At 46.0% G+C, this 27,919-nt stretch overlaps 1 protein-coding gene across 1 annotated transcript; it reads right to left on the minus strand.

The window, feature by feature from the left end:
- Positions 1 to 148: 148 nt before the first annotated feature.
- LOC117350168 (E3 ubiquitin-protein ligase TRIM39-like) lies at positions 149 to 27,919 on the minus strand. Its single transcript, XM_033924226.1, has 6 exons — positions 27,513 to 27,919; positions 24,144 to 24,239; positions 19,475 to 19,705; positions 16,668 to 16,690; positions 9,973 to 10,088; positions 149 to 1,134 (listed from the first exon to the last, which is right to left on the minus strand). The coding sequence occupies exons 1-6, from the start codon at positions 27,915 to 27,917 to the stop codon at positions 470 to 472; spliced, it is 1,536 nt and encodes a 511-aa protein (XP_033780117.1). The 5' UTR covers positions 27,918 to 27,919; the 3' UTR covers positions 149 to 469.

Consider the following 27,919-nt stretch of genomic DNA (forward strand, 5'->3'; position numbering starts at 1 on the left):
TGGTTAGTCCATTAAATAGGGAGTTACAATAATCCATTCTGGAGAGGACATATGCGTATAGGAGTTGGGCGAGGTCTGGTGTGGAGATGTAGGGTTTGATCCTTTTCAGTTGGCGAAGGTAGTAGAAGGAGGTGGAGACTACTTGGGATATGTGGGCAGATAGGGAAAGGTGTCCGTCTAGGGTTACTCCCAGGCTGCGAACTTGATCTCTAGTGGGTGGCTGTGTGACTGAGGGCTCTTCCGTTTATCATACTTATAATTTTAGTGAATGTAGTTGAGCCGTTCCTGCTTTTGTCTCTCTCCCTTGTCCAGTACTATTCTTGGGGTTTGGGAGGTTTTTTGCTTTTGTATTTGTTCGCTTACCTTCCAGTATTTTGGGGGTTTCTTTTGAGCTCTTTTGGCAGTATTTGAGACATAAGATAATGCTGATAATACCTGAGGTTTTTCCTGAGAATGACCAGGATGCATATCACAAGCTCATTAGCTCTCCATCCCATAGACAGAAGTATGGGAAGATTTTCTCGGTAAATGAGGCAGTGAAAGTGTACAGGGGCTCTCCGGTATCCGCATTGTAAAAGGCCAGCCTTCCGCCATCATAATCCAGACACACTCCCAACTTCTGGGGTTTATTTTCCAGGGTCAGATGGGTCACAGGGGTTGTGAGAGCATTGTACCGGCCATTAGAAAGCTCCAAAGCCCAAATTCCTCTCTCAGGTGATTCCACCACAGATTTTTTCTGGAGAGCTTTCACTTCAGGAGATATAGAGTTTGAAAAAGCTTCATATTGATTTCCATAAAAGCCAGCTGATGGTTTGGGCTGACCAAAACAAGCATGAGGCGCATGGTTAATCTTTCTTGCTGCTAAGGCTTTGTTCCTAAGCCATGTAGCGTCCCCCTTCCTGCTCACAGACTCTCTAGCAACTCCTATAGACCAGTTTATCCCATTTCCTATCTGGACTGCCCAGTAATGTTTCCCAGAGATGAAGCCCTCACAACCTAGAACACAGGGATAAGCATCAAATCTCTTGCCAATTGTCTCCACTGCCTGCTCATTGGTTACCCATCTTGCAAGTTTTTGATTCTCAGAGAGGAAGAGATTTGAATTTGCAGTTTCTGAATCCAGAGTCACAGAGACTAGAAAAGAAAAAAAAAAGTATCTCATTACCAAACAAGGGGAAAAGAGCCTATGGTTCATGGACACTATCTGGGTGCATACTTTAGCACCCCTTGTGGTTCAACAAGATACATAGTATGGATATTAATGATCAAGTTTGTAGCTATAAACATATTGTTATTGTCTCACCCGTATACTACTCACACTGAAGGCACTAATCTTATTACTTTATCAGTCTCTGACACAAATACTCTGATTATTCCTTTCAGACACACACAGTCTCAAACCTCATCACACTATCATACACATCTACACTTCTCCCTCGGTATTCGCGGGGGATAGGGGCAGAGCCGAAACGCGAAGTGTGAAAAAATGCGAATAACTTCTCGTCCGGCTCTGACCAACCCCCGCTTTCCCCCCGGCATCCCGGCCTTACCTGGTGGTCTAGCAGGCTTTTGGGGCAGGAGCGAACTTCCTACGTTCCTGCCCTGTGCAGATCGCCAACAGGAAATGACTGCCGTGAGTTCCTGTAGTCTCTCGAGACTATGACGGGAGCTCACGGCAGCCATTTCCTATTAGCGATCTACATGGGGCAGGAGCGTAGGAAGAATGAAAATAAAAGCTTTATGCTGTGCTTTGCGAGCGAAAACAAATTGATAGAAGAAAAACTTTTCCACTTATCTTCTTCTATCTTTTTGTTTTCGTTAGCACAGCACAGCATAAAGCTTTTATTTTCATTGAAGGTTTTTGCCAATGAGGTGACCGCTCAACCACCTTTAGTAAACCACTTCAGTGGAGGCGGGAGGGCCCTTGTCTGAGGCTTTTTCCTTCAGTTTGAATTAGTTATTAGCTTATGCTGTTCTTATATTATACCATTGGACATTTCAGCATCAATTGAAATTGAAAGGGTTATTATATATATAAAAAATATGTAATGTCACCTCAGTAACAACTATACAAAAATAGACTCCCCTCCCCTTTTACAAAACCGTGATAGTGGTTTTTAGTGCAGGGAGCTGCGCTGAATGCCCCGCGCTGCTCTCGACGCTCATAGACTCCCTGCGCTAAAACGGCTATCGCGGTTTAGTAAAAGGGGGCCATAATGCAAAATATAGACAGCACATTGAAAATAAATAAAACCATTTTTCCTACCTTTTTGTCTGGTGATTTCATGAGTCTCTGGTTGCACTTCCTTCTTCTGTAAATCCAATATTTCTTTCTTTCTGCCCCTGACCCTTTTCTTTCTGTCTCTCTTTCTTTCTCTCTCCCCCTGCCCCCTCCCCCCCCACAAGCCATCGCACCGATTTCTCCACTTCCCTGATTCTTTCCCTACTCCCCCCCCAAGCCACCATGCCAATTTCTTCCTGCCTCCCCCAAGCCAGGCCAGGCACGTACAAGTGCTGGACTCACAAGACTTCACCTTCAACGTCAATTCTACCGTTAGAGAGGAAGTTCCAGGCTAGCCAAGCAGCGAGTGGCTGACCCAGAACTTCCTCTTCGTCGTAAGAATTGACGTCAGAGGTGAAGTCTTGGCTCGGGGGAGGCAGGAAGGAAAAGGTCGCAAAGGCGACGCGATCAACTCGCATTGCCTTTGTGATCTACTGGTCGATCGCGATCGACCATTTGGGCACCCATGTGCTAGAATAATAGCAGTTATGTACCTAACTGGCTACAGATAGGCATATTGTCACCCCTAGTGGTACACCAGTAATACAGCAGGAATAGAGGAGCTGACTCAGCCACCCCTGGTTGTCCCTTTGTAGAATTCTTTTACTGGGATAAGTAAAGCCTAAACTAGGGCCTTGAAACAAAATCTTTTACTGACATACTTAGGATCCATATGGCTGGCATAATACTGTCTCATTATTCCAACACAGTAGCTTCACTCAGTTCTGATGATCTGACACAGAGAAGACATCCTGCCCAATATTAAAAGCAGTTTAAGTGGGCAGGAGATGCTCCTGTCTACTTAAATTGCTCAGAGCCACTGAATATTGGCTTTGACCACCCAACCAAAAAGTAGGCAGGTCAGGGGCAGTACTGAGAGCAACTGGCAGACATGCAGGATGGTGCCAGTAATATTCTGTAGTGGCATCCACATAGCAAAGCTTTCCAGAATTCATTTGCTTAAATATGCGAGCCCTGGTATTGAATATCGGTTGGGACCCACATAACTGAAAAGCCTTTAAAAGGCCCTCTGAGCCTCCTGACATGGGAGCCCCCCAATTCTCCCACCCTCCTGATAAGAGGGCCCATGCCCTCTCCTCCAATCGTGCAACCCCCTTGCAACATGCAGATTAGCCCTCCCCTCCATGGGCCTACCTGCAATCCCTGGTGGTCTAGTGGGGTAGCAGAACAGTCAACTCCATCTTGTTCCAGAAGGGTGAGGAGGAAGCACATCAAGTCCTCCTTACCCCAGCAGAGTTGCCACTGGGAACCATTGCCTCTACCTACCAACATCGGGGCTGAGCTGCCTGCTCATAAAAGAGCCCACAGATTCAGTCAATTGGTATTTTGTGTGGCCCTTCATGTGGACCGCATGTATGGACCTTCCCCCCCCCCATAGCGTCTCAAAGTTTGACTGACAGCAGGCCATCTTCCCCCATTTGGGGAAGAAGAAGAGATCCATCTCAGAATAAGATAATTAATAGAACTTGAGTTCTTTCTTCTGTTCAAACTGCTACCTCTTGTCTAACCCTCACCAAAACATACCTTTAAATACCAGGGCTGTTAACACTAAAAAGTATCAACTTCATGATCTGAGAGTAGATCATACTAGACTGCTATGGGCTAACAGAAACTTGGTTAGTTGAAGGTGGCACAGTGTCACCCTAACAATTGTGTCCCTCAGGTTATCAATGCATCTCACAACCCAGGGACATGAAAAGGGGTGAATGCTTCGCTTTCATCTTCAAAAGTAGGTATTGGTTCTACAAAAAGCAGATTATGCACACACTCCCAATAGAATTTTCAGATGTTCTGTCTACTTCCCTTCTTCTTATCTACATTCCACCCAACAAGGGTAGTTCAACTGTAAATCTTCTAACAGAAACCATCCTAGAAACTACCACCAAATACAAAGATTTGGTTTTAATTTGATTTTAATTTGGCAGGACATGTAGGACAAAATAGCTATCAGAACTCATTTATGGAGACAATGAATGATTTGGATTTCAGTCAATTGGTACTGGTTCCAGCACACAAACATGGAAACATCTTAAACCTAGTCTTTGTCTCAAAATCTTTAATGTACTGCTAGAATGTGGAAGAGGTATTCCCAGTTAGCTAGTCCGACCATTATCTCATTCTCTGTATGTTTATTCGGGTGAAAAAAAATCAAAATCTGAAAAAAAGTCAGGCAATTATCCCATCAAGTCTTGATCTTCCATCCAGAATCTCCAAGTGGCAAAAAGATCTGGCAGTTTTAGACAACCAAATATTTGACTAGATGCTCACGATTAGTGACAAGGGAAAAAAACGGTTGGTTTCATTTAGGTCTATCTTTATTGCGTGGACAATTGAGACACTTAGTGCCAGATTCTGTATAGGATGCCCAGTCTCAGATGCCACTTAAGTAGCTTTTGAGAAACCCCCATGGATAGACACCTAAGCCTGCCTAATACCACAATTCTCTAACTGGCATCCATGTCACCGGTGCCAGTTACGAGAATTGGATTGCCGCTGAGCTTATGCTGCGATGTTTAGTAGAAACTCATCTCCACCCCCCCTAACCCCCCGCAAAGACTCCTGCTGGCTCCCACCCCACCCCCTTAACATCACCAAACATTTCCAGCAGGAGGGATGACTAGTTCCTCCTGCCGGAATCCTGCCCACCCCTCGTGAATATCACCGGCAGGAGGGATGCCTAGTCCCTCCTGCTGGAACCCTCCCACCCCCTTCTGAACATTGCCCGCATCCCCCCACCCTGTAAAGTCACTCCACCGCCGGACCCCAGCCCACTTTACTGGACCCTCCTCCTCCATCCCCCAGAACCCATCAGCCCACCTATTTGGACCTTCCCAGCTGGTCCGCCTTCACACAAATGGTCGGCCTGCCCCTTCCCGGTTCTTGTGGGATGCACCGGGAAGGGGCCTTAGGCCCTGATTGGCTGAGGTACTTAAGGCCCCTCCCTTAAGAGGGGCCTTAGACACCTGGCCCAACCGGAATCTTAGGCCCATCTCGCAGTGCATTCTGGGATGGCCTAAAATTCTGATTGGCCTGGACTCCTCCTCCTCCACCCCTGGACCCCATCAGCCCACCCACTGACTGACCTGTCTAACTGAAAACTATCTCATTCTGAATGCTGAGAAAAATACTGCCATGTGGCTATCTCACAATCATTCTGATCTAAGAACAGTGCTCACAATTGACAGTAAAAGATTAAAGCTCCAGCAAGAGATCACTACGTTGGGAGTACGTTACAACTCAAAATGAATTGCAAACCTCATTTAAGCCATGTTGTGAAAATGTGTTTCTATCATTTAAGAATGCTACACCAGTTAAAACTAGACTATTGTAATGCCATCTACCTAAGTCTAACTAAAAAAAAGTCTTCAAAGACTTCAGCTAATTCAGAACACTGCAGCCAAGTTGATCTTCACAAAATGCAAATTTGATCATGTTTCCCCATTTCTGGCCAAACTTCACTCGCTCCCAGTAATGTCTAGGGTTCATTTCAAATGCGCCTGCCTAGCTTTTAAGATCCTAACACGGCATCCTCCCTCCCCTAATTCCACTATCTTGGAACTCCTCGAGTCCTGACACCACCAGGCCCACCCAATAACTCAAACCATTGCTAACAGGTATCCTCTTCTTCAGAATCACAGGGCTTTGGAATAATCTCACTGGCCCACTACGAAACTTGGGCTCCTTCCAACTATTTTGTAAGCACCTGAAAACTAGGCTTTTCACAAAAATGTAATGCTCTCTTCCCCCCTGTTCTCAATTTCCAACCCCATTATGCTATTCCTTCTTATATTAAGCTCTTGTAAACCATGCCGAGCTCTACAATTGTGGAGAGGATGCAGTATATAAACTTAAGATTTAGTTTAGTTAAGTGTTGAAAAAGGAAAATGTAACAAAATTAACCCATGTCTTTGTCACTAGTGGTTTAGACTACTGCAACACACTATTTCTGAGACTAAGTACGGCCAATGTATCTCCTCTCCAACTTATTCAGAACATAGCCACTAGGTTCTTAAGTGGAGCACACATGGATGACCATATAACACCAGTCCTGCTTGAATTACACTAGTTACCTGTAACAAAAAGGATCAAGTTCAAACTGTTCTACTTAGTCTAAAAAAAGCATGGCATCTCTCCTCCCCAGAGTACTTATGGAGAAGTCTCTAAATTAACTTAGAAGGTCCTTAAGACCCTCACAAAAGGAGCAGTTTAGCGTTCCAGGACCATGAAAAATCAGAACTGGGGGCTCTCCTGTCGGGGAAGGGGATTGAAAAGCCCCTTAAAGGCCTTTCAATTATGCAGATCCTGGTCTATATTCTTATGTTTGATGTACTGTATATGCAGTTGACATTTCCGTGAAATATGAGCTGGTTACCTGTACGTTTATGTATTATTTTCAAGACATTAGTACTGGTCTTTAAAGTCATTCCTTGGTATTTATCGCAAACTATGGCAATCTATTGACCGCTTAGAACTCTATGGTCTGATGGTGTGATAACATTGTCGTTAAGAACATAAGAATTGCCGCTGCTGGGTCAGATGAACTTCTCAAAAGTGCATTATGAGAATATGATAGCTTCTGCTATTTCCATCATAGGAGTTACTCTGTGGAACATAAAAACATAAGAATTGCCGCTGATGGGTCAGAACAGTGGTCCATCCTGCCCAGCAGTCCGCTCATGCAGCGGCCCCCAGGTCAAAGACCAGTGCTCTGAATGAGTCCAGCCTCACCTGCGTACATCCCAGTTTAGCAGGAACTTGTCCAGCTTAGTCTTGAAACCCTGGAGGGTGTTTTCCCCTATAACAGACTCCAGAAGAGCGTTCCAGCTCTCTACCACTTTATGGGTGAAGGAGAACTTCCTTACGTTTGTACAGAATCTATCACCTTTCAACTTTAGAGAGTGCATTCTCGTTCTCCCTACCTTGGGGAGTGTGAACAGTCTGTCTTTGTCTTCTAAGTCTATTCCCTTCAGTATTTTGAATGTTTCGATCATGTCTCCTCTCAGTCTCCTCTTTTCAAGGTAGAAGAGGTCCAGTTTGCAATCCCCCTGTGTCTTCACTGCTCTGAATAACTTTGTATCGTCTGCAAATTTAATCATCTCACTCGACGTACCAATGTCCAGATCATTTATAAAGATGTTGAAGAGCATGGGTCCAAGCACCGAGCCCTGCGGCACCTTGCTGGTAACACTCTTCCAGTCTGAGTATTGTCCTTTTACCCCCATTCTCCGTTTCCTAAGCTCCAGCCAGTTTTTAATCCACGTGAGTATTTTATCCTCGATTCCATGGTTTGCAATTTTCCGAAGTAGTTATTCATGTGGAACCTTGTTGAACACCTTCTGAAAATCTAGATATACAATGTTGACCGGGTCGCTCTTGTCTATCCACCTGTTTACTCCCTCGACAAAGTATAGCAAGTTCGTCAGGCAAGATCTGCCTTTGCTGAAACCGTGCTGGCTGGTCCTCATTAAACCATGTCCTTCAAGGTGATCAATGAAGCGGTCCTTTATCAGCGCCTCTACCATCTTTCCCGGTACCAAGGTCAGACTCACTGGTCTGTAGTTTCCCAGATCTCCCCTTGAACCTTTATTGAAGATCGGTGTAACATTCGCCACCTTCCAATCTTTCGGAATCTTTCCCAATTTGATCAACAGATTGGCTATGAGTTGAAAAAGTTTAGCTATAGTCTCTTTCAGTTCCTTGATGACCCTCGGATGGATGCCATCTGGCCATCCGGTCCCGGAGATTTATCGCTCTTAAACCTATCAATCTGCCTGCATACCTCTTCTAGACTGACCATCAACCCTGTCAGTTTCCCATCTTTGTTTCCAGCATATAGCCTTATGGGTTCTGGTATGCTGTGTATATCCTCTTTGGTAAATACAGACGCAAAAAATGTATTTAGTTTGTCTGCAATTTCTTTGTCCTCCTTTAGCACTCCCTTTATTCCAAGGTCATTAACTGAACTGCAAAGAGCTCTGTGATATTTAGAAGTTTAAGAAAATGCTCAAGACTATGCCTTTTAAAGAACCATTCCAATGAATGATGTTTCTGACTAATTCTGTTCTTTGGAGAGCTGTGAACTAAGGGGCTCATAATTAAAAAAAACCCCGTCTAAAAAGTGGCCGAAATGGGTACTTGGTCGATCAAAAAGCCTGATCGTCCAAGTACCCATAACCAAAGCTGGTTTTAGACGTATCTAAAACCAGCTTAGGCCTTTCCCCTGACTCTAAATGCATAGAGCGAAAAGGGGCATTTTTAGGGAAGGAGAAAGGGCGGGAGGTGGGCTGACCTAGACATAGGCGTACAGCAAGTATAACCAAAACTTTATGCAGGTTGCCTAGTTGGCACTTATACGTTTTGACTTAGACCAAGTCAAAACAGGTACAAGTGCCGATGAGCTGATAGCGGCTCTTGCAATCAGCTCAGTGGCCCGTTAACCTACCCACCCCCCACCGCAACCATCGCGGCAAGAGAGATGGCTCATCTCACCTGCCGCGATAGCGATACCACCAAACGCGGCACTTGGGATCACTATCGTGGCAGGAGAGATAAGCCATCTCTCCTGCCGCGATCCACCCCTCTCCCCAGACACGATCCATGCAGGAGGGAGCCCAAGCCCTCCTGCCCCAGCACACCCCACCTGCCTGACAACAATCCGGGCAGGAGGGAGCCCAAGCCCTCCTGCCCCAGCGCCCCTCACCAACCCAACAATGATCCGGGCAGGAGGGAGCCCAACCCCTCCTGCCCAGGTGACCCCCCACCCCCACTAAGATACAGGCAGGTGGGATCCCAGGCTCTCCTGCCCCAACGCAGCCCCCCCTGACCGCCCCCCGAACAGCCCGCTGAACACCCCCCTACCCGCCGACCCCACAACACCCCCCCCCACACCCCCCCCCTTACATTAAAAATAGTTGGACGGACGGACGGACGGGACCCAAGCCTGTCTTTCTGGCAGGCCCGCCTTCCTCAGAATGGCAGGCTTTACGGCCTGATTGGCCGAGGTGCCTCAAGGCCTGCCCACAGGAGGGACCTTAGGTGCCTCGGTCAACAGGAATTGGGCTCCCTCCTGCCCGGATCGTTGTTGGACGGGTGGGGTGCGCTGAGGTAGGCTTGAGCTCCCTCCTTCCCAGATCATTGTTGGGTGGGTGGGGCAGAGGGCTTGGGCTCCCTCCTGCCCGGATCGTGTCGGGGGGAGGAGTGGATCGCGGCAGGAGAGATGGTTCATCTCTCCTGCCGCGATAGCGATCCCAAGTGCCGCGTTTGGCAGTACTTGGTGGTATCGCTATCGTGGTTGCTGTGAGTTCCCGTAGTCTCTCAAGACTACGATGGGAACTCCCCGCAACCATTTTGTATGTCTGATCTGCAGGAGGCAGGAGCATAGGAAGATCGTTCCTGCTCCGAAAGCCCTCTAGACCACCAGGTAAGGTCCGAGATTCTGGGTGAAGGCGGGGTGTGTGTCAGAACCAGCCCAAATATTATTTGTGGTTTTTTAATATTTGCGGCCCAGCTCTGCCGCTAACCCCCGTGAATATTGAGGGAGAAGTGTATATGTAAAGAAAAATAGCTAAGGAAAATTGTTTCACACAGATGGCCCTCCTTGAAAATATTTACTTTCATACAAACAAGTATTCCATACTGAGCAAAAGTAGAAGTGGCTGTGTTGTTCTTACCTTTCAGTTTCTTTTCTATGTTATTCAGAACAAAAATTTGCCAAGGAATGCCTCTGGTGGTCTTCCTAAGCTCACAATAAACAACTTTTGGCTTTAGACACTTCATAGATCTACCCCTGCAAGAAGAACACATTTTGAGTGGTTTAATCTAGACCCCATTATCAACATCTCTGAGGCTGCTCAAGAATGATTAGAGCAATTTGCTGAGAACCAGGGAAGACAACGTTCAGATTATCACTGTGGTTTCTTGTGATGATCTTATTTAATCATTTGTTGTCTCAGGTACAAACAGATTGGATATCTGATAGAGAATATTACTACACATGAATGTAGCATACCTCATATCTTGAACTACTCCTGAAAAAAAGGCATTGAGAACGCATTCCCTGTTATCGCTCTACAATTTGCAACGACTCAGGGTATTCAGCAACTTTGTTCATTTCGACAGGAGAAATGGTGGAATGCAGGAGTCAACGATCCCTACAAGCACTTCATCATCCACCATGTCAGATTATTTTATTTGTAAGCAGACTCGATCTTTGTCTTCATCCCCCCTCCCCCACACACACACACAACATCCATGGGGGCCTCTCCCGCTTCCTGGCAGCTGAAAAGAAGCGCTAAATAACAATTTTTTTAAAAAATTCTGCTGGGCCTGACCCCAATGCGCCCCACCCCCCTGGCAGCAAGAGAGATGCCCACTCTCTCCTGCTGCACTAAACTACTTGCCCTGACAATTAGTGACCCCCCTCTCCCTTACCTGAACAGAGAGATGGATATCCTCACCGCAGCTGCTGCTGCGTCGTCTAAAGAGGGTATTCCCCTCCCCGGTGCATCTTGGGATGCATCTTGAGAGGGGCCTCTGACTGGTGTTTAAAGCCCCTCCTATGGGCCAATCAGATATTCAGACCTTCCCCGGATGCATCAGAAAGGCTTCTAGGGCTCTAATTGGCCCGGATGCCTAAGGTCCTGCCTATGGGATGTCCAGGCCAATCAGAGCCCTAGGAGCCTTCCTGAAGTATCTGGGGAGGGGCCTGAGGCTAAGATTGGCCCATAAGAGGGGCCTTAAATATTCTGGGCCAACCAGAGCCTCAGGTCCTTCCCTGGTGCATCCCAAGATGAACCGGGGAGGGGAATACCCAGTTTAGAAATTTAGATGCAGCAGCAGCTGTGGTGAGGATGTACATCTCCATGATCAGGTAAGAGAGAGGGGTGCAGAGGAGGGGGTCATTACTAGTCAGAGCGGGTAGTTTAGTGTAGCAGGAGAGAGGGGGACAGCACGTTGGGGGTCAGTCAAGGCAGTATTTTTTTAGTACAGCATGAGAGAGTGGGCATCTTTTCTGCTGCTGGGGGGGGTGTCACAGCTAGAATGTTAGGGAAGGGGTGCTGTAATGCATTAGAGAAAATGGGCATCTCCTGCTGCATCAGAACACAGATGGTTTTAAGAAAGGTTTTGACAATTTCCTGCAGGAAAAGTCCATAGTCTTTTAGTTTAATTTTTTTAATCTTTATTGATTTTTAAACTTTGATAGTGTAATACACAAACTGCATGAAAACACACTATTAATTATACAAATATTACATTAAACAATCATTTTCTCCCCTTCTTATCTTCATTATTAAAATAACTAGTATTTAAGCCCGTTACATTAACATGTGCTAGAATATATGTCTGTCTTTCTTTATTTCTGTCTCTCTTCTTCCCGCTGTCTTTCTTTCTGTCTGTCTCTCTCCCTGGCCACCTTTGTCTGTCTCTCTCTCTGGCCCCCTTTGTCTGTCTGTCTTTCTGTGTCTCTCCCTGCCCCTGTGTCTTTCTTCTTTTCTTTCTGTCTCCCTCCTGCTGTCTGTCTTTCTTTCTATCTGTCTCTCTCCTGCCCCCTATGCAGCAGCATTTCTCTCCCCCTTCCATTTCCCTGTGCAGCATTTCCCCCCACCCCACTTCCCTGTGCAGCAGCCACAGAAGCAGCATTCCCTCCCCCTCCATTTTTCTGTGCAGGAGCAACAGCATTTCCCTCCCCCTCCATTTCCCTCCGCCTACATCACTTTCCTATGCAGCAGCAGCGTTTTCCCCTACCCCCCTTCCCTTCCCGCGGTCTGGTCGGCTCCCTTAGTCCCTTGCCGCCCCCCTTCCCTTCCCACGGTCCGACAAACCTGCCGACTCCAGCAGCGTCCACAGCACTCTACATACGCTGCTTCGGGGCCTTCTAGAAACATAGAAACATAGAAATTGACGGCAGAAAAGGGCTATAGCCCATCGAGTCTGCCCATACCAATGACCCACTCCCTGATTCTTACTCTCCTAGAGATCCCACATGAATATCCCATTTTCTCTTGAAATCTAACACGCTGCTGGCCTCAATCACCCTCTGAGGCAGCTCGTTCCAATGATCTACCACCCTTTCAGTGAAGAAGTACTTCCTCGCATCACCCTGAAATTTCCCTCCCCTGATTTTCAGCGAGTGTCCTCTGGTTCTACTGCCCTGATGTACTCTTGCACGTCCCTGATGACATCATCAGAGACGCGGCAGAGCACATCAGGGTAGAAGGCCCCGAAGCAGCGTTTGTAGAGTGCTGCGGACGCTGCTGGAGTCGGCAGGTTTGTCAGGACCGCGGGAAGGGGGGGCTGCAAGGGACTAAGTGAGCCGGTCAGACGGCGGGAAGGGATGGGAGGGTCAGGCCACGATGGGAGGATCAACGGGGGTTCAGGTGGTTCTTTTGTGAAGTTTATTTTTAAGTTCAAAGCCGCGGCAGCAGCTTCTCTCTCGATCCCCGCCTGCATCGGAAGGCTTCTATCGGAAGGCTTTTTGTCTCCCCCCTTCCCTCCAGCTCCGATAGAGGAAATATCTGGAGGTCCGCCAGTTGTTTCACAAAGAAACTTTCCGTGCCGAGGCTGTAAATAAAGAGGGGGTAGTATCTCTGCTGTAGAACTTTTTGCCTCTGGCTCCGATGGAGGAAAATCTGGAGGTCTGCGAGTGTGGGGCAGTTGTAAGCGTGCATGCACATCACCTTCAGATGCAAACTGCATTGAGCGAGCAGGAAAGCCACCGTTTTCTAATTTGTCTGGCGGTCACTGAAAAGCTAAGCACGCATGCGCACTCTGCCGACCACGGAACTACAGATCAGGGATCAGGAAACACGGTGGTAAGAGTGCGCATGCGCGCTTAGCATTTTATTATAGTAGATATACATATGATATGGTTTCAATATTATAATGAAATAATTTAACTCCTTAAAATACATCCCCCCCACCCCTCCACCCTCCCTGGATGTGCAAGGACTCTAATGGAAATTGAAAGAAGAAACATAATCTTAATTATAATGCAATAAAATTAGTCAATGGACTTCATACATCATTAAAGGACTTATTATTTCCCCAACGTTCTGCCATCATCCTTTCATACTTATATGTAGTACACACAGTTACCCACCAAAAAGTAAAATTAATCCTATCATGGTTTTCCAATTATGAGTAATCAGTTGAACCCCTATTCCTGTCAAGATCAGGAAAAGGCGACTTTTATATTTATCTAAAGTAGGGGATAGATGATTCAAGAATGAGATTAAATTTGTCTCCAAATTGACTTCCAGAAACCAAGTATCGATGGACAAAAATATAACAGATGATCCAAAGTCCCTATATTAATATGACAATGCCAGCATCTATTAGATTTAGAATTGTCTATTTTTCTAAACGAACTGGAGTCCAAAAAATCCTATGTAATATGTTTGTCTCATAGATGCTGATGCTGTACATTTCAACCTCCAAGTCCAAATTCGTGGCCGAGATACAGAAATATACTGTTTTATCTTGATGCTCCAGATATCTCTAAGACTATTTTTTGGCTTTTTATTTAAAAATTCAGAAATCAATTTGTACCACTGGGCGGCCTGATGTCCTACTAGATCTGTCTGGTAGCAAAGGATCTGCAAGCTGAAATAAGTTTTTAAATTTTTCCATTCAGGGAACCCACCCTGAATAGCCTGCTTCAACTATATTGTTGAGACTTTAAAATGCCAAATGATTGTTGCAGCTTGGAAAAATCAAGCAGTTTTCCATTAGACATAATATAATCTAATGTCCGAATACCTGCCTGCATCCAATTCTTCCAGGCGATCCCAGCACCGCCTATTTGAATCTTGGAGTTTAACCATAAGGACTGCAAAGTAGATTTCATTATAGGAACATCTGTAATTTATCAATAAATTTAATTGTTTTCCATGTATTCAATAAAATTATGTTGTCCTTAGCATTTCTAGGTAATCTGATACTTATTGCATGAGATAATCGCATAGGGGACATAATTTTTCATTCAAGATATAGCCAATCCGGCTGATGTTCCATGAGCTCAGGGAGAGAGTCTTTTATTGAGAAAGACATGGGGGAAGCCACTGCTTGCCCTGGATCGGTAGCATGGAATATTGCTACTCCTTGGGTTTTGGCCAGGTATTAGTGATCTGGATTGGCCACAGTGAGAACGGGCTACTGGGCTTGATGGACCATTTCTCCGTCCATCAACCCAGTAAGGCTATTCTTATGTTCTAGCAGTCTCTAACACTGACCGGCACCCCTGGACCACTCGTTTTTTTTTTAGTCGCCAAAAGCCGATACCGCTTTTTAAAAAATGGCTCAGAATTTTTAAAAATCCACGGAGGGCTCATTTCATTGTTGAAGAGCCCATTTGAATGACAGTGTCAGAGACTGCTAGAAACCTCGCTAAAGACGGAGATAATCCGTTTTGATAATCCGCCGCTAAACTGCGTACAGGCTAAACCTCTGTAAAACAGTTTAGCAACGGCATCAAATTTTTGAGAATCTTGTCCTCAGTGGCTCCTAACTCAAAAGCAGGTGCAAAACATGTCCACTTTTAACTATGCACTTTGTACTAGGTGCCTAACTTTTGTAGAATTGTGCTTACCAAGTAAAAGTAACTTTTAAGAACATAAGATTTGCCGCTGCTGGGTCAGACCAGTGGTCCTTCGTTCACAGCAGTCCACTCATGCGGCAGCCCTCAGGTCAAAGACCAGTGCCCTATTTGAGTCTAGCCTTACTTGGGTATGTTCTGTTCCAGCAGGAACTTATCCAACCTTGTCTTGAATCTCTGAAGGGTGCTTTCCCCTATAACAGCCTCCGGAAGAGCGTTCCAGATTTCTACCACTTTCTGGGTGAAGAATAACTTCCTTTCGTTTGTATGGAATCTATCCCCTTTTTAACTTTAGCGAGTGCCCTCTCGTTCTCTTCACCTTGGAGAGGGTGAACAATCTCTATGGGTGAACAAGAAGGATATAAAACTGCTGGAGAGGGTGCAGAGACGAGCAACAAAGCTAATAAGAGGTATGGAGAGCTTGGAATATGAGGAACGACTCAAGAAACTGGGACTGTTCTCCCTTGAGAAGAGGAGGCTGCGAGGGGACATGATTGAGACGTTCAAAATGCTGAAAGGCATCGATAAAATAGAGCAGGAAAATAAATTATTTACATTGTCCAATGCGACACGGACAAGAGGACATGGTTTGAAGCTAAGGGGGGACAAGTCCAGGACAAATGCCAGGAAGTTCTGCTTTACACAGTGAGTGGTGGACGCCTGGAATGCTCTCCCAGAGGAGGTTATTAAGGAATCCACTGTGCTAGTATTCAAAGGCAAATTAGATGCACATCTCCTTACGAGAGGCATAGAGGGATATGGGTGACTAAAACTACATCAGGTGTATACCTGACTGGGCCTCTGCATGTGCGGATCGCCGGACTCGATGGACCATGGGTCTGATCCGGAGATGGCAGTTCTTATGTTCTTATGTTATCTCTCGTTCTCTACTAAGTCAATTCCCTTCAATATCTTGAATGTTTCGATCATGTCCAATTATTGGCGCCAATTTAGGCTAGTAATTAAGTTGGACACCTACATCAGCTACGTGCAGCAATGTAGGTGCCTAACTTTAGATGCACTCCATAGAATTTGGGGTTAATGTAATGTTATATTTTCAAACTTGACTCTATATATCTAATGTTTCGGTACACATGTAAATTCATAATTTGTCTTTGCTGGTTTAAAAAAAAAAGGTTTGAACAAGTTCCTGGAGGAAAAGTCCACTGTCTGCTGTTGAGACAGACATGGGATGGTAGCATGGAATGCTGCTCTTTGGGTTTTTGCCAGGTACTTGGATTGGCCTCTGCGAAGATGGGATACTGGACTAGATGGACCATTGGTCTGACCCAGTAAGGCTATTTTTATGTTCTTATGTGAGCCAAGTCTAGGACAATTGAGCCATTGTGACATCACTTATGAGTTTGGTTCTTAGGCATTGATAGAATATGGCATTATGACATCACATCTCAGCTCTGGAATGTTTCTACTCTTTGGGTTTTTGCCAGGAATATCAAACTAACTGGCGCTAAAAACTGTGCTACACTTTTGTAAAAGTGTGCGGGGAGGGGGGGGGGTAAAGTGGTAAAGTAGTTACGGAGGATTCCTCCCTATGAAGTTATCAGCCCTCTCTAGTTAAGAGGAGGGTTTCCTCCCTGATGGGGTCCTGAGTCTTTTCCTCCATTTTTGAAACAATTTATCAGCTCTTGTCCTTTATGATTATTTCACAGCTTTTATTTGTTTTGGATATTTAATTTGTGATCTGTGGGGGGGTATATATATGGGTTGAACCCAGATAACTATCCCATAGAATAGAAAGGAAAAATTTCATACCTGGATAATATGGTTTCCACCTCCTGTAGAGAAAAAGAAACATCGTGTTCAGTAACCTTCAAAAGATATTTTAGCAGCATTTTTCTTCCAAAATTGATGTATTTAAAATCTCTAAAATGCTGGGCATGCTACTTAGACTAACATCAGCCCTGTGTTGGCTAAATGAAGGCTATTCATGAGAGAAATGCACATTCAAAGTCCAAAGTGCTGTCCCTTATACAGTGGTACCTCGGTTTACGAGTGCACCGGTTTGCGAGTGTTTTGCAAGACGAGCAAAACACTCAGCAAACTTTTGTCTCGGAAACCGAGCACTGCCCCGATAAACGAGCACTCAGCAATGAACGTCCTGCGTGCTTATACGTGGTGAGCGTGTTGTCGGGGCAGCGGCTGACTTAGGAGAGGAGAGTTGAAGCCGCGCGCATGCTCATTCAGGATGGCGGCCGGCTTAGATGGGAGCCGGGAGGCGCTGACCGACGGCAGAGGCATCGGCCAAAGCGGGAGGACCGCCGCACGGGGACCCCGAGGGAAGGAAGGCACCACTTTGGAATCGCTGCAGCACCCGCAGGCAGGTATTCATCCCTGGGCCACCATTGCAAACTTTGGTTGTGGAACGAATCTTCTGAGTTTGCATTAAGGCCTATGGGGAACTTTGCTTTGATAAACGAGCGTTTTGGATTACGAACATGATCCTGGAACGGATTACGCTCGTAAACCAAGGTACCACTGTATATTGAGCTATACTGTATATGACACATTTCCCTGGTATTTTTCCCAGATTATGAGGGTGCATCAGTTTATGTGTCCATTACATTCTATGGAATAGTAGATGATGGCAGATAAAGACCCAAGTGGTCCATCCAGTCTGCCCAACCTGATTCAATTTAATTTTTTTTTTTCCTTCTTAGCTATTTCTGTGCAAGAATCCAAAGCTCTGCCCAGTACTGTGCTTAGGTTCCAACTACTGAAGTCTCCGGCAAGTTTGGGAAAGGTGCATTACACTAAGGCTCTTACCACCTGCATTGTGAGGTCATAGAGCTTTATGATTATAGGCGAAAGGGCTCATAATTGAAATGAAAACACGTCTAAAAACCTGCCTAAGTCAGCACTTGGATGACCTAAAAGATAGATCGTCCATTTACTGATAATGGAAATGGGATTTTAGACATATCGAGAGGCATTTTAGGCCTCTGACTGCCGCTGTACATCCAGAGTAATATGGAACATTTTCTAGGCATGGTTAGGGCGGGAGGTGGGCCGGCCAAACTTAGTCATCCTGCAGCGATAATCAAAAGTTTGACAAAGTTGCCTGGATGGAACTTATATGTTTTGACTTAGACTAAGTCAAAACAGGTATAAGTTCCGATCGGGTTGCCTCTGAGCTGATTGCAGCTGCTAAAATCAGTTTAGCAGCCCAGGCAACCCATTTCCCCTCTCTCCGCCAAGACTACCATCAGAAGGTGTCCAGCAGGAGGGCTCTTAACACCTGTATTGTGAGCTCATAGAGCTTTATGGTTATAGGCTAAGGCTCTTAACATATGAGCACTTCTAAAAGCCATGGCCATACATAGATTAGAGCATTGTAGAAGCTACATATGGCAGGTTTTTCCATGGGCTGGCACTCCTCCAAACTCAACCCATGCACATGCCATCCTGCAAAGTATGTACCAATGTCTCTAGGTGTGACCTTACATAATACACTTCTCCCTCCATTTCCACAGTTTCCATATCTGCGGATTCACTTATTCACGATTTTTCAGCAGCTGACTCCACCCCCCCCAAATTACATTATGATTAAAGTTCCTACCCAGAAACAGCGCATCATCTCCTCCGCCAACCCAGCGCATCATCTCCTCCACCAGCCACTCTCGCCTCTCACAGCACAGAACTCAAGAAGACAGTGCAGGAAACGCAAGTGCCGAGCACTTTGAAAATGGACGCGCAGGCCCCCGCCCCACCCTCTCTCGTTGCGACACGGAGCGGAAGCAGAGCCTGCACGAAGCCCAGCCAGCCCAACCAGCGAGATCAAGAGAGAGAGAGCTGCTCACATACTTGGTATCCGGCACACTCCCAGGTACTTTCAGCTCTAGTTATTTGCAATTTCAGTTGCAAAAACGCTGGCTGTTACAAAAAACAGTGAATAACATATAAAAAGTTATTCGTGTTTTTTTCATATTCGCGGCCATGGTCCGCCTGCATCCCCTGCGAATACGGAGGGAGAAGTGTAGTGCTCAAAAAGCTGTATATCTGTAGACCACTATTAAATTTGCACATTTTTGCCCTGTTCCCTCTATATCGGGGATCTCAAAGTCACTCCTTGAGAGCCGCAATCCAGTCGGGTTTTCAGGATTTCCCCAATGAATATGCATGAGATCTATGTGCATGCATTGCTTTCAATGCATATTCATTGGGGAAATCCTGAAAACCCGACTGGATTGCGGCCCTCAAGGAAGGACTTTGAGATCCCTGCTCTATATTGAGTAGGATTCTTCAAACTGAATTGCTGCTTCAACATTGTGCTTTCAATTGCTATTAAAAAAATGTGCTAGTGAAACAGCACCCTCTACTGGAAGCAATGTAGGTGGAGGACTCCCAATCAGAGAAAACCTGATTTGCCTGTATTAGAGGAACTGCCCTTTCCCATCTACACAAGTCCTCGTTAGCGGTAATATAGCAATAGTTTTACTTAAATTATCAAAGCCTTATGAAATGAAAGATACAAAAAAAATGTGAAAAATGCCACTCTCTTCAGTTCAATAAATGCTTTCTATTTATAAAAGAGATTCATGCAATTGATAATCATTTCTCACATTTAGGAAATCCATTGCTGGCTGCTGACACTTCTTCTCTATCTCCGCTATTTGTTGCTCAAGGGAAGAGCTTTGTACTTTCAGTTGGCTGATATTTGCATTCAGTTTCTCTAGAATCTCCTTCTCCTCTTTTTTCAGGCTAGAGAGGAAGACCTGTTCCTCCTCATTCAGAAACTGGCGCAGCTCCTCAAACTCAGAAGTGATTATCTTCCTCTGAGCCTCTACTTGTATCTTCAAAAAACAACATAAACAGAGAACAAAGAGGTCTAAATATCCCATGAACAAATGCACTTTCAGGGTGAACCTTACTGATATGGCTATATAAGTTGCGGGCTCATAACATTTGCATTGTGAGGTCATAGAACTTTATGGTTATAGAAACATGATGGCAGATAAAGGCCGAATGGCTCATCCAGTCTGCCCATCCACAGCATCCAATACCTCCTCCTCTCCCTATAGGCTAAGGCTCTTATCATTTAATAATTTTTACATTTAAGATACTGGGGGTTTGGCTAGATGCTACCTTGAGTATGCAGGCATAGGTATTCCTTTCTTCCAGACGTGAGAGTTTAATAGATTAAAAGTGATGCTGCCACATTATGATTTTAGGATTATTGTGCAAACTGTTATCATTCAACAAATAGATTACTGTAATATGTTGCATCTGGAGATTACAGCTGCCAGATGTAAAGCTTTGCAAGTTGTTCAAAATGCAGCAGCTCGTTTGATCTTTGCAGAGAGCAGATTCGATCAAATCTCACCTTTACAGAAATGACTTCATCGCTTACCAGTGAAATATCGAATTGTTTATAAAGTTCCTTTGTTGATTTTTAAAGTGATACATATCCCCTGGTATCTGACTCAGGTGCTGGAAGTATATCAACCAGGTTGAGCCCTGAGGTCAGAGGGAACACTACACATAGTTAGTGAAGGGCTGACAAGTGTACATTATGCAAAATTGAGGGCTTCAGTAATCTCAATGACAGGGGTGCTACTATGGAATAATCCGACAGAGTCACTTAGGATGCTCTGACATTCAGAGATTTAGAAAGGTGTTAAAACAACCTTATTTACAGAGGCCTTTTCATGAAAGCTGCTCACTTTAATAATACTGTTGGAGAGGGGTTTTTTTTAATATTCGTTGTACTGTATTGTTTTTAAAAACAGTGGCATGTATCTTGTAAACAGCCTAGATTTAAGGGGGTTTAAGTTTTTAAATAAATAACACCCCTCCCTTTTACAATACCGTGATAGCAGTTTTTAGCGTACGCCGGTATGCTGAATGCTTTGTGCTACGAATGCACATAAGAATTTGCCTCCGCTGAGGCAGACCAGAGGTCCATCCTGCCCAGGGGTCCGCTCTCACGGCGGCCCATCAGGCCTAATTGCCTGAACAGTGTCCCTGACTAATTTTGTAACTGCCTCTAATCCTATCCCTATTACCTACCTCTACTCCTATCTGTACCCCTCAATCCCTTTGTCCTCCAGGTACCTGTCCAGACCCTCTTTGAAGCCCTGTAGCGTGCTCCTGCATATCACATCCTCCGGTAGCGCGTTCCATATATCCACCACCCTCTGAGTGAAAAAGAACTTTCTGGCGTTTGTGCTAAACCTTTCCTCCTGACATTCATAGTTCCTATGAGCATTAGGAGCAGCAAAGAACATTTAGGTCACCGGCCTGTACTAAAAATTGCAATCACGGTTTTGTAAAAGGGGTTGGGGTAAATAATTAAAACAAATGAGATATTGTTTAAAATTAAGACCGACAACGAGGCAATTGAGTCGTGGAGTGATATACTGCATGTGAAATGGGTCACTACGGAGGTTTTGTGCCCATGTCAGCGCTGGGATTCTTAATTAGTGTACGGAAAAGAGACAGCTAACTACAATGTGCAGTCTGCTAAGCAGTGGCGTAGTGAGGGAGAGAGGGGGTGGTGACACCCCTCCCCCAACCTCATCTCTGATTCCCCCCTGCCATACGCGCCCCCCCTCCCATCCCTTCCCCATACCTCTAATTGAAGTTATTGCTCGCGGCGGGCAACCACGTGCTCCTCACGACCCCGTCGGCTCTCGCTCTGTTACTTCTTATGCGCAGGACAGCCGACGGGGTTGTGAGGAGCATGTGGTTGCCCGCCGCCAGCAACAACTTTAACTAGAAGTAAGGGGGACATGCGCGTGGCGAAGAGAGGAGTGGGAAGAGGCAGGGGGCGGAGAGGAGGAGGGGTGCTGGTGCCCCCACCAACATGACCACCCCCTCGCCCCCCTTACTACACCACAGCCGCAAAGCATGATTCTATAAAACCTATGCGTACTGTATAGAATTACGCTCAGCACTGCCGAAGCGCCACTATGCATCACTAAGTGTCCCAGGTTTTAGGCACACCGTATTTATGCCAGGATTTTAGTGGTCTAAACGCCTACGCCTAAGTTGTGTGCAGAATGGCACATAAGTCAAAAACATAACTCAAAAACATGGCTGTGGACCACCTTTAACCATGCCCACTTTTAGCTGCACGCATTGGACAAGGCGCGTAACACTTTCTGCTAAGCACCTACCGAGTTATACGCCTAACTTTCAATTAATCCAATCCAATCCTCAGGAGTCCTTTTACAAAGGAATACCGCGCGTTAAACCGCCTGCCGCGCTAGTACCTAACGCCTTCATTGATGAGGCGGGGGTTAGCACGTGATGAAATGTCCGACGCGCTAACCGCCGTAGCGCGCCTTTGTAAAAGGACCCCTTATATACCGGGTCATTCCCAGGAAGGGACTCGATTTGATTCACAAAATTAGCCAAAGAGGCAAAGGAAACAATGGTAGGACAGAAAATTCATCTGTTACAGTCCCTTATTTATCAGTTAAGAATTTCTTAAGAAGATACGTCTTCAAAGTTTTTCCAAAAAGTGTCAAAGAAGAGAGGAGTCTGATTTCCGAAGGAAGATCATTCCAGATTTTTACCAAGGCAAATGCCATAGAATGAGAAAGCCTACCTAAGGTTTGACTACCCCTAGTGGAAGGAAATACTAATTTTAATTTGTGTATTCCTCTAGAACAGTGTTTTTCAACCGCTGTTCCGCGGCACACTAGTGTGCCGCGAGATGTTGCCTGGTGTGCCGTACAGTCAGGGCCGCCATCAGGGCAGTACCACCAGTCCTGCATTCAGGGGCCCGGAGCTGACAGGGGGCCCGGGCTCCCCCAGGGTCCTAGGCCACAGTCTAGGGAGAGGGGCGGTCCGCCCCACGTGGACAGGAGAGAGCTGGACAGGGGACCCGCAGAGTTCAATACATCTCGAGCCGCGAGGCTCGTCTTCTGTTCCTGCCTGCCCTGCAGCTAACATATAGCCGATCGCAAGCGTTCCCCGATGTCAGCGCTGACGTCGGAGAGAGGGCTTAAGCAAAGCCTGCCCTCCGACGTCAGCGCTGACGTCGGAGAATACTTCCGTTCGGCTATTTGTGCGCGGCAGGGCAGGCAGGAAGCAGAAGACAAGCCTCGCGGCTTGAGCTTCATTTTGCTGAGAAAGTTGCAAAGATGGGCTGGGAGGCAAACACGGAACACAAAAGGGGGGAGGGAGTGCGTTTTGGACACAAGGCATGAACTTGGGAGAGAGGAAGGGAGGGAAAGAGATGCTGAGGTGGGGGAGGGAATGGGTTTTTGGACACAGAAGAAATGGACTTGGGAGAGAGGAAGGGAGGGAAAGAGATGCTGAGGTGGGGGAGGAAATGAGTGTTTGGACACAGAAGGCATGGACTTTGGAGAGAGGAAGGGAGGGAAAGAGATGGTTGTGTACACGGGGAATAGAAGAAAGGAGAATTTTTGGTCATAGGGAGGGAGTGAGGTACAGATAGTGGCATACCAGGGTGGGGGGGGGGCGGTCTGCCCCACCCTGGGTTTACGTCCCAAGGGGGTGCACAGCTGGCCACCCTCCAGTGTTGTCCCTAGGCCGGCAAACTGCGGCTCTTTAGCCACTTGAGTGCCACCACCGCCATCGGGAACAGGCCGGCGCCAAGTGCTTTTCCCTGTGGGGCCGGCCAACTCTCGCCACTCGCGTCAATTCTGACATCGGAGAGGACGTTCTGGGCCAGCCAATCGTGGCTGGCCTAGAACGTCCTCTCCGACGTTAGAATTGACGACGGGTGGTGAGAGTTGGTCGGCCCCGCGGGGAAGAGAAGCAGGGAGAACTTTGTGCCGGCCTGTTCCCGATGGCGGCGGTGGCACTCAAGTGAATTACTTTATATATAGTCAATATAGGCACAGAGTTAAATTTTTTAACATTTTCTAATGGTGGTGTGCCTCGTGATTTTTTTCATGAAACAAGTGTGCCTTTGCCCAAAAAAGGTTGAAAAACACTGCTCTAGAAGAAAGGGGTTGTTGAGAATTAATGGGGAAAAGATCCCATATAAACTTTTAAATAAAATCAATTAAACATCAATTTACGTCAATTATGAGTTGCTAAATTGCGAATTATTGGTGCAAATCAAGCCTATTAATAATGTTGCCTGCATGCATCAGCTACACGTGCAACTTTAGGCAAACTATACAGAATGGGGAGGGGGGGATGATGTCAACTGGGCTGAAATCCTGTCATCTCTTTTAGCCCATAGAGTCTGATGTTCTCATGATGTTTTTTAACAGAGAGAACTGAAAAGGTCAAGTTTAAATTAAAACAAACCTTCACTTTTCCAGTTTTTTCTTCTTCACTGGACTGCCACATTTGAATATTTTCTAAATTGCTTCTCAGCTCTTGAAGACACTGGTGAAGTTGTGTCTATGAAAGCAGAATAAAACATCAATACAATCAGTAACATTTTATTTATTCATGTAATTTTAGTATTTATACACTGCTTATATCCTAAGTGGTTTATTATTCAGGTATTCCTTCCTATCTGTCCTGGTGAGCTCACAATCTAACTAATGTACTTTGTGCAAATGAGTGTTAGTTGACTTGCCCAGGGTCACATGGAGCAGAGCTGGGCTTGAACCTGCAACCTCTGGTGATGAGGCTGCAACCCTATATAGGCCACTCCTGAGGAGTACTAGGTTGTCTGCAATTAATGAGCTTCAAAGGTCACTTAGGTTTAGAGATGTCGACACTTAGATTTAGAGATAGAAACATGACGGCAGATAAGGGCCAAATGGCCCATCTAGTCTGCCCATCTGCAGCATCCACTATCTCCTCAACTCCCTATTGGCTAAGGCTCTTAACATTTGTATCTCCTCTCCCTATTGGTTAAGGCTCTTAACATTTGCATCTCCTCTCCCTATTAGTTAAGGCTCTTAACATTTGCATCTCCTCTCCTTATTGGTTAAGGCTCTTAACATTTGCATCTCCTCTCCCTATTGGTTAAGGCTCTTTACACCTGCATTGTGAGGTCACAGAGCTTTATGGTTGTAGAAACATAGAAACATGATGGCAGATAAAGGCCAAATGGCCCATCCAGTCTGCCCATCTGCAGTCACCATTATCTCTTACTCTCTCTCTGAGAGATCCCCAGTGCCTATCCAAGGCCCTCTTGAATATAGAAACATGACGGCAGATAAAGGCCAAATGGAGACACCTATACAATGAGAGTATATATCCTACAGAAATTGCTTCCAGTATGAAGACAAGGGCATTTATGCCTACTTGCAAGCAGCTGTAGATGCTAATGTGTAAAGAATATATCCGGAGTGTTTAACTGCCTGACGAGGCAGTCCCCTAGGGCTAGGTTCAGTAAATAACAACCAAATGTGGGGGACTGGGGAAAAAAATCCATGCTAAGGGGAAAATTCTACAAATGGTGCCTAAACTTGCCCTACAAGTTTATTTATTTATTTTAAAAATTGATATACTGTTTAAAACTAAACAGTTTACATAATTTACATGCACAAAATTAAAATGAAGACTGAATAAAAGCAAGTACATGATAAAATAGTGCATAGATTGCCGGTTCAGCAGTTTTGCAGGGGGGAAATCGCCGATCAGCTGAACCAGCAGGACTCCATGAAGCCGCAGCTTTAAGGAGTCCTGCCGGCTCAGCTGATCATAGATTCCCCTGCTGCAATCAGTGAACCAATAAGAAGATCCCAATTTCCTCCCTCCCTCCCAATCTCCCAGCCCTATCGAAAGAGAGCCCCTTTCTACCATTTCACACACCCCACCCCGACACCCATCTATACCCTACGACATCCCCCAGCCCACGTACCTTTCGATGAAGCACTGGAAGAAGGGATGCCCACTCCCTCCTGCTGATAGGAACACTTCTTCAAAATGGTGGCCCTTCTCCCCTTCCAGTGCATCTTGGGATGAACTGGGAGGGGCCTAAGGCCCTAAGCCAATCAAAGTTGCCTTAGTATCCTCCCAGTGCATCTTGGGATGCAAGGCCTTAGGTCCCTCCCAGCCCATCCCAAGATGTATTGGAAGGGGGAAAGGCCACTATTTTGAAGTGGCAGCCCTATTGGCAGGATGGTGTAGGCATCCCCCTGCCAATATTTCATCAAAAGGTATAGGTGTGTGTGTGAGGATGTCAGGAGGGGGTCTGGGGAGATGAGGGATGTGAAAGGGTGTCAGTGGGTGTGTAGTATGTTGGGTGCAGTGGAAGGGTTTCTCTTTTGAGGGGGTTGAGGATATCAGGTGGGTGGGTGGGAGGGAGGAAGAGAGGTTTCAGGTTCAGTTGATCATAGCAGGAGAATCCTCGATCAGCTAAGACAGCAGGACTCTCTGAATTTGCCATGAGCAGCCTGTTTTGAGTGCTGCCACCTGCTAACCGGCTGTCGCTTCAGGTACAGAAAGAGGGGAGTTCATGGCTCAGAACTTCTGCCTGCTTCTACTGCTTTGGGGCTTAAGGAAGGGAGGGAGGGGAGTTTGTAGCTCAGGACCACTGCCATGCTGGTGCTTTGGGTCAGGAGGGAGGTGGGGTTCAAGGCTCAGGACTGCTGCCACTTCTACTGCTTTGGGGCTTGAGGGAGGGAGGGATGTTCATGGCTCAGGATCGCTGCCGCTGGTGCTTTGGGAGACATTTGTTTCCACAATGACTTTTTTGCCAGTTGGGTGAGAGTGCCAGTTGGTTAAATACCAGTTAACTGAAATTCTACTATATTATAGCTATAACTTTTATGTTTTCCCACTCAGCAACGATACATTGTTAAAAAGACATTTTATTCCAAAAAAAAAAAAAAATCTAGCACTGTTTTATTAAATTAACTTTCCATTGGAATTCTCATCGAGGAGGCCTCCCAGCTGAGCCCCTGCTATGTGGCTTTACTATTGTTATTATTCATGAAGAGCCGCTCAATAAAAATATTCAAACAAACAAAAAAAAGAACTTTCAATATCTGCACTTTGTGGAAAATAACAGAAATTTAACATAGACAGTCAGCCGGTGCCGATGACTCTTCTCCTCGCCAGTGTCTCTCCTCCTCTCCCCTCATCCTCCCATCCTCCAGGATTCCCCACCGGCGAAGTGACAGGTTCAGGGTTGCAGGCAAAGGGCCTCCGCACATGCGCTCACATCGACGTGATGACATCATACATGCTCACGACATCATTGTGTCAATATCCGCACACTTCTGGATGCCTTCTGGTTGGGACAGAGGGTTTGGTGTGCCACCGCACCAAAAAGGTTACGGGACATTGTGCTAACATGACAGGCAAAATGTGATAGGACCCCTCCCCCGGAACCCGTTAAATATGGTACAAAATACAGACAGCAGATATAAAGATGATCTTTTGCCTGGCTGGGCCGGAACTACGTCGGGGGGGGGGGGAGGCTTTCGCAGTTGCTGCATGAAGATGATCTATTAGTGCGGCAGTGGCTTGGAGAAATAGGTGGCGGCAGCTCGTTTTTAGCTCGCCTGTCCCGCTCCTTCTGAAAACGGGACATTTTGGCGTCCCAAAGCTCTGCATGGGGACAACGGGACAAGCAAGCTAAAAACGGGATGGTCTCGTTCAAAATGGTATATATGGTCACATTAGGTAAGAGTGCTGCCTCCTGCTGGGTTTACCACACTTACCGTGTTGTGTAACCCTGAATGGAGATCACAATTTGAATAGGCCACATACCTTGTATTTCTGTACAGCCTCCTCTAATGGATGCATAGTGTGAGCTTTGTGATCCTGAGACAATCCACACACCACACAGATGGGTTTCTGGTCATTCTCACAGAACAGTTTTAAAGCTTCATAGTGCTTCTCACAGACTGGTTCTTTCCCTCTCTTCTGAAGAAGCTGCTTTGCTATCTCGACCATGTTTGCCAGCTGCCTGTTAGGAATGAGGACTCTTTGCTGGAAAGTTTCTCTGCACTGAGGGCAGGTAAAGTTTGCATCCAAGCCCTCCCAGCACCGGGTAATACAGGAACAACAGAAGTTGTGTCCACAGGCTGAAATCACTGGATCTTTAAAATAATCCAGACAGATTGAGCAAGTGGCTTCCTCTCGGAGATTCTCTGTAGAGCTTACAGCAGCCATGA

The sequence above is a fragment of the Geotrypetes seraphini genome, chromosome 16 (assembly GCF_902459505.1).
Source record: "Geotrypetes seraphini chromosome 16, aGeoSer1.1, whole genome shotgun sequence".
Classification (NCBI taxonomy): Eukaryota; Metazoa; Chordata; class Amphibia; order Gymnophiona; family Dermophiidae; genus Geotrypetes; species Geotrypetes seraphini.

What these genes read in the sequence shown, in the direction of transcription:
- LOC117350168 (XM_033924226.1), bottom strand. Translation starts at nt 27,917, where the DNA reads ATGGCTGCTGTAAGCTCTACAGAGAATCTCCGAGAGGAAGCCACTTGC. An exon ending in AAAAAACTGGAAAAGTGAAG is followed by an intron (nt 19,706 to 24,143) that starts GTTTGTTTTAAT and finishes TGTTTTTTGAAG; the next exon opens with ATACAAGTAGAGGCTCAGAG. An exon ending in CAGCAATGGATTTCCTAAAT is followed by an intron (nt 16,691 to 19,474) that starts GTGAGAAATGAT and finishes TTTTCTCTACAG; the next exon opens with GAGGTGGAAACCATATTATC.